This window comes from Nicotiana tomentosiformis, chromosome 7 (assembly GCF_000390325.3).
Source record: "Nicotiana tomentosiformis chromosome 7, ASM39032v3, whole genome shotgun sequence".
NCBI classification, from domain to species: domain Eukaryota; kingdom Viridiplantae; phylum Streptophyta; class Magnoliopsida; order Solanales; family Solanaceae; genus Nicotiana; species Nicotiana tomentosiformis.
Genome location: NC_090818.1, coordinates 88,827,560 through 88,833,908, shown reverse-complemented (window position 1 = coordinate 88,833,908; position 6,349 = coordinate 88,827,560). Strand labels below are relative to the sequence as shown.

At 43.0% G+C, this 6,349-nt stretch overlaps 1 protein-coding gene across 1 annotated transcript; it reads right to left on the bottom strand.

Annotated features, from left to right (window-relative positions):
• Window positions 1-3,191: 3,191 nt before the first annotated feature.
• Window positions 3,192-3,926, bottom strand: LOC138895960 (uncharacterized). Its single transcript, XM_070180729.1, has 2 exons — window positions 3,738-3,926; window positions 3,192-3,653 (listed from the first exon to the last, which is right to left on the bottom strand). Exons 1-2 carry the CDS (start codon window positions 3,924-3,926, stop codon window positions 3,192-3,194), a joined length of 651 nt encoding a protein of 216 aa, XP_070036830.1.
• Between the last annotated feature and the right edge of the window lie 2,423 nt (window positions 3,927-6,349).

Genomic DNA, 6,349 nt, shown 5'->3' with positions numbered 1-6,349 from the left:
CGGCGCCATCTGAATGCTAGCATGATAGTTATTATTGTATGAAAATTCTATGAGTGGTAAATGATCATCCCAGCTACCTTTGAAGTCTAGAACACAAGCGCGTAATATATCCTCAAGCGTTTGAATAGTCCGCTCTGCCTGCCCGTCAGTCTGCGGGTGAAAGGTTGTACTAAGATTCACCTGAGTGCCCAAACCTTGCTGAAATTTCTTCCAAAAATTAGCAGTGAATTGTGCTCCCCGATCAGAAATGATGGAGACTAGGGTGCCATGCAACCTGACTATTTCTTTGATATACAACTGAGCATATTGTTCCGCTGTATCGGTAGCCTTAATCGGCAAGAAGTGTGCTGATTTTGTGAGCCAATCCACAATCACCCAAATTGAGTCAAACTTTCGTGGAGTGCGTGGTAATCCTACCACAAAATCCATATTAATCATTTCCCACTTCCACATTGGAATTTCTATGTTCTGTGCCAACTCACCGGGCCTTTGGTGTTCGGCCTTCACTTGCTGACAATTCAGACATCTTGCCACAAAGTCCGCCACATTCCTCTTCATATAATTCCACCAATAGACTTCCTTAAGATCATGATACATTTTTGTAGAACCTGGGTGCATGGAATACCTAGAAGTGTGAGCTTCAGTCATAATTCTTTCATGGAGACCATCCACATTTAGAACACATAGTCGCCCTTGGTACCTTAGTGTACCATTATCCATGCCAAGAGAAAAGGCTAGGGTCTTATGTTTATGAATCCCCTCTTTCAACTGCACCAACAATGGATCGTTGTATTGCTTCTCTTTGACTTCTACAACAAGCGATGATTCAGCCCTATTTTGCACAATTACCCTTCCTTCACTAGAGTCTGCAAGACGAACTCCCAAACTAGCTAATCGGTGAACTTCCTTGGCCAATGGCCTTTGATATGCCTCCAAGTGAGCCAAACTACCCATAGATTTCCGGCTAAGAGCATCTGCCACAACATTGGCCTTTCCCGGATGATATAGAATATCAATGTCGTAGTCCTTGAGTAACTCAAGCCATCTTCTCTGCCTCAGATTCAATTCCTTCTGCTTGAAAATATATTGAAGCCTCTTATGGTCCGTGAATATATCAACATGGACCCCATATAAATAATGACGCCAAATTTTCAATGCAAATACCACCGCCGCAAGTTCCAAATCATGTGTTGGATAGTTCTTTTCATGATTCTTTAGTTGCCTAGTAGCATAAGTTATCACCTTCCCATGTTGCATTAATACACACCCAAGCCTGATTCTTGAAGCATCACAATATACCACAAATCTATCTATACCCTTTGGTAGAGTCAACACTGGTGCCGTACTCAATCTCGCTTTCAATTCCTGAAAACTCTTTTCACAAGCATCTGACCATTGGAACTTAATTGCATTCTGCGTCAATTTAGTCAATGGAGATGAAAGAGTAAAAAACCCCTCCACAAACTTTCTGTAATATCCAGCTAAGCCTAAGAAACTGCGAATCTCTGTTGGAGTTGTAGGCCTCAGCCAATTCTTCACAGCTACAATTTTCTGAGGATCAACCTTAATCCCCTCACTAGAGACAACATGACCCAAGAATATGACCAATTCAAGCCAAAATTCACACTTTGAAAGCTTTGCATATAATTGGTGCTGATGTAGGGTTTGTAGAACTACCCTGAGATGATCAGTATGCTCTCATTGACTTCGTGAATATACAAGAATATCGTAAATGAACACTATCACAAAAGAATCGAGGAACGGCTTGAAAACTCGGTTCATAAGATCTATAAAAGCTACTGGGGCGTTTGTTTGCCCAAAAGATATCACCAAAAATTCAAAGTGACCATATCGGGCTCTAAAAGTTATTTTCGGAATATCCCACTCCCTGATCTTCAATTGGTGATACCCGGATCTTAAATCAATCTTGGAGAAGTACCTGGCACCTTGCAATTGGTCAAACAAGTCGTCTATCCTTGGTAGTGGTTATTTATTTTTGATTGTAACCTTGTTGAGTTGCCGGTAGATAATACACATACGTAGTGACCCATCTTTCTTTCTTACAAAGAGTACAGGTGCACCCCAAGGCGACACACTTGGCCAGATAAAACCCTTTTCTAACAAATCGCTCAATTATTCCTTTACCTCCTTCAATTCTGCTGGTGCCATTCTGTAGGGTGGAATAGATATAGGATGCATGTCTGGTATCACATCAATCCCAAAATCAATCTCTTTGTCTGGTGGGATCCCAAGGAGTTCATCCGGAAAGACTCCCGGAAATTCATTCACAACGGGCATGGACTCAAGCGTAGGTGCCTCATCATCGGTGTCCGTAACTCGGACCAAATGGTAAATACACCCCTTGTTGATCATTTTCGTTGCCTTAAGGTAAGAAATAAACCTACCCTTCGGCACTACATCATTACCCTTCCATTCAATAACTGGCTCATTTGGAAATTTGAACCTAACAGTTCTGGTTCGGCAGTCAAGCTTGGCAAAACATGAATAAAGCCAATCCATCCTTGTTATCACATCAAAATCGACCATTCTCAATTCAATAAGATCGGCCACGGTGTCCCGACCATGCAACGTGATAACACAATCCCTATAAACCCGCGCGGCCAAAGTAGACTCACCGACCAGAGTAGATATAGAGAACAGCTCATGAAGTTGTTCTGGTTCTATCCCAAATTCCATAGCAACATAAGGAGTGACATATGACAAAGTGGAACCGGAGTCAATAAGAGCATATATATCATGGGATTGGACAGACAATATACCTGTGACAACATCTGGAGAAGTCTCTGATTCCCGACGCCTCCACATAGCATAAAATCTGTTGGGTCCTCCCGAATTCAGTGCACCACCCCTAGCTACACCATACCCTGCGGGTGCTGGGGTGCCTCGAGCTGGAGGTGCTGTGGATGTAGTAGCTGCAGAATTAGCTGGCTGTGTCGCACCTCTGCCCATAATTCGGCAGGACGAGCGACAATCTCTCTGAATGTGACCCCTCATACCATACCCATAGCATACTGTAGGTCCATGAAGTAGGACCCAAAGTGCATCCTCCCACACTTAGGGCATGGGAGCCCCGCCTGTTGAAATCTTCTGTCGGGACGACCCTGCTGGTGGGTTCCTCGGTTGCCCTGACTGGGTCCAGATGACTGTGCACCCATCGAAGACTGGACGAATTATTGGGATGGTCTTGATGACCCTCCCTTGAATGCCGACCTACCACTACCACCACCGGAAGAACCACCAAAGTTGCCTGCGGACCGGGCCTTACTGCTACTCTGATGCTCCATTCTATTCTTCAATTTACGGGTCTCTGTGGCTTGAGCAAATGCCACCATCATACCATAGATCATATCGGAATTCAAGGCAGCTGTAGAGGCCTCATTGATAACCAAGGGGCTAAGGCCCTGAACAAACCGGCGCACTCTAGCCACCATAGTGGGAAACATGTGAATAGCATAATTGGAGAGACACGCAAACTCTATATGGTACTCCCACACATTCATACTACCCTGCTTCAGGCTTTCAAACTCAGCGGCACGGGCTGCCTTAGTTTCGGCAGGCAAGAAATGATCCATAAAGGCATCTATGAACTCACCCCACTTCACCGGAGGGTTTCCTTCCTCACGGGATTCCTCCTACAACTCAAACCAAGAATAGGCCAACCCTTTCAGGTGGTAGGAGGCCAAATCCACTCCCTCCGTCTCTATAGCATGCATAACCCGAAGAGTCGTATGCATCTCATCAATGAATTCCTGGGGGTCTTCCTCGAGATCAGTACCCGTAAACACTGGAGGGTCTAACTGAAGAAACTTGTTCACCCTGGAACTAGCAGATTCCCCTGGCCGACTGGAAGAATTAGTCCCAATACTCAATCTCTGGGCCTGAGAAGCCACTATCTGTGTCAACATCTGTATGGATCCCCTAATATCAACATCAGACACACCAAAATCGGAAGCTGGAGCTAGAGGTGGAACTGGAATATCAGTTGGAGGAACGGTTGCACCTTCAGTAGGTGTACGGACAGGTGCGGTCTAATCAGCTGTGGTAGAATCAGGAAGCGTAGTAACTGGAGGAATATCCTTACCCCTCGGATGCTCACCTGCATCATCAATTATAGGATCAACTGCCACTCCTGGGGTGACATTGGCTCTTTGGCCAGTTCTTGCCTTCTTCTAAGGTGCCATGTACTGAAAATTAGAGCAACTCAAGAGTTAAAGGAGGAACAATCTTACAACCAGCTTTATCGCACGATCAAGAACATGAAAGAAGGGTATTATTCCTAAATGCCCATGTAGCATCCTAATTATTGAAGAACACCTTCTCACTCTAGGACACTCTCTCTCACTCTAAAATGACAGATTATAGCTCAAAAATGGCCCAAAGAGTGTATTTAACGAAGTACGGTCCAGTTTTAAAAACCCAAAAATGGAGCTCCGGAATAAGGTTTGCGATCGCATAATCGATATGCGGACCGCGTATCGGTCGCATTATTGATGACCAAAACAGCCAAAAACTTGTCCGTGTCTGCATCACTATGTGTCCCGCAGACCTGTTCTGCGGTCACATAATGAACCGTAGAACAGTTATGCGGTCGTATAGTCGACCGCAAAATTTCATCCAAACTGGCCCTCTCTTGCCTCACTTCTGCGGCCATTATGCGGCCCGCAGAGTGATTCTGCAGTCGCATAATGGACCGCAGAAATGCATTTTTCTGCTAAACATTTTCCTTTACTTTTCGGTGCATTGTTCAACCCAAAAGGTCCGGTGCATTGTTCAACCCAAAAAGTCCGGTGCATTTCTAACACCACGGAAAATTTTGAAGTACTTAAGTTTAAAGCCCGGAAAAATTAGCAAAGAAAATAATGTTTCATGGTGCCGGACTAGGCTTACGTGTTTGAGGATGCGCCGCGGCTCGGACTTTTTGGGTTGAACAATGCAACAAAAAGTAAAGAAAAACTTTTGGCAGAAAAGTGCATTTCTACGGTCCATTATGCGACCGCAGAACCACTATGTGACCGCATAATGGCCGCAGAGTGAGGCAGTTAATCGGGTCAGTTGGAAGCAACTATGCGGTCGACTATGCGACCGCATAGTGACCGCATACACAGACAGTTCTTTTGGCTATTTTGTAACCAATTATGCGACCGATATGCGGTCCGTATATCGGTTATGCGATCGCATACCTTGTTCCGGAGCTCCATTTTTGGGTATTTAAAACCCGACCCTATTTCGTTAAATACATTCTTTGGGCCATTTTTGAGACATAATCTGATATTCTAGAGTGAGAGAGAGAGTGCCCTAGAGTGAGAAGGTGTTCTTCAATAATTTTTCTTCAATTCTTGCTCAAGTTTTGGAAGATTAAGAAGGGAAGCTCACTAGGTCTTCATCCTAGAGGTAAGATTCTACACCCTAAACCCTAATTTCAAAATTTTCTGAAAATGGGTAACTAGCAAGATAATTCTTGGGCATGAGAGTTGTTTATTTTACATGCATGTGTTATCAAAGGGTGTAGGAAGATATTTGATTGAAAATGGTAAAGATTAGGTTGTGGGATGATGGAATTCTCCATAAAAGGACCTTGGAACCTTAATGCACACTTAGTGTTTGATAAAATGCTCAAATGAGCTTGAATCATGATCATCTTCCTAATTTTGATTCAATTTGTTATATTTCTACAATTGATTGAAGTTGCTAAGAATTTCGGAACATTTAGAGTGTAAGGAAGCTCAAGTGAGGTATGTTGGATAAACTCATCTCTTAGAATTGAATCCCACAATATTCATGTAAATTATGTACGTCCGGAGTGATTCATTATGAGACTGGCCATTCCGAGTAAGATTGGGTTGAAAGATATATATTCAACAAGCATCCTAAATGCTTTATTCATGTTATGTTACCAATTGAGAATGTGTTAAAATACGGGTTGTGCATTAATAATGTTTTGACTTTAAGTCAAGTTCAAATGAAGGTTATTATGCCAAAGTTTGTGAAATATCTCTATGTGCCTTAGACTCTAAATTGCCCACATGTGTACTACTCACCTTGATTTGAGTTGTATTTGTTGTTGATGATGATAATGATATTTGAAATTGATAAGGTGAGCATGAAATACTGAATATGTCCAACGTGCCAAGAATGACCTTATAATTATGGCCATTAGTGCCAATAAAATAAAAAGATGTGAAAGTAATATGAAATGCGATGATTGATATAAAAAGGTTGATGTCTCAAATAAGACAACCTAGCCGGTCGGGTCGTGATCGGACACCATGCCGCACACATGGTGGTGATTGTTCTAAAAATTATAATTAAAATTGTGATTGTGGTCGAT

Excerpts from the sequence above, each read along its gene's own strand:
- LOC138895960 (XM_070180729.1), bottom strand. The coding sequence starts at position 3,926 with ATGTTGACACAGATAGTGGCTTCTCAGGCCCAGAGATTGAGTATTGGG. Across the intron at positions 3,654-3,737 it reads AGATGCATACGACTCTTCGG|GAGGAATCCCGTGAGGAAGG; the intron begins GTTATGCATGCT and ends TTTGAGTTGTAG.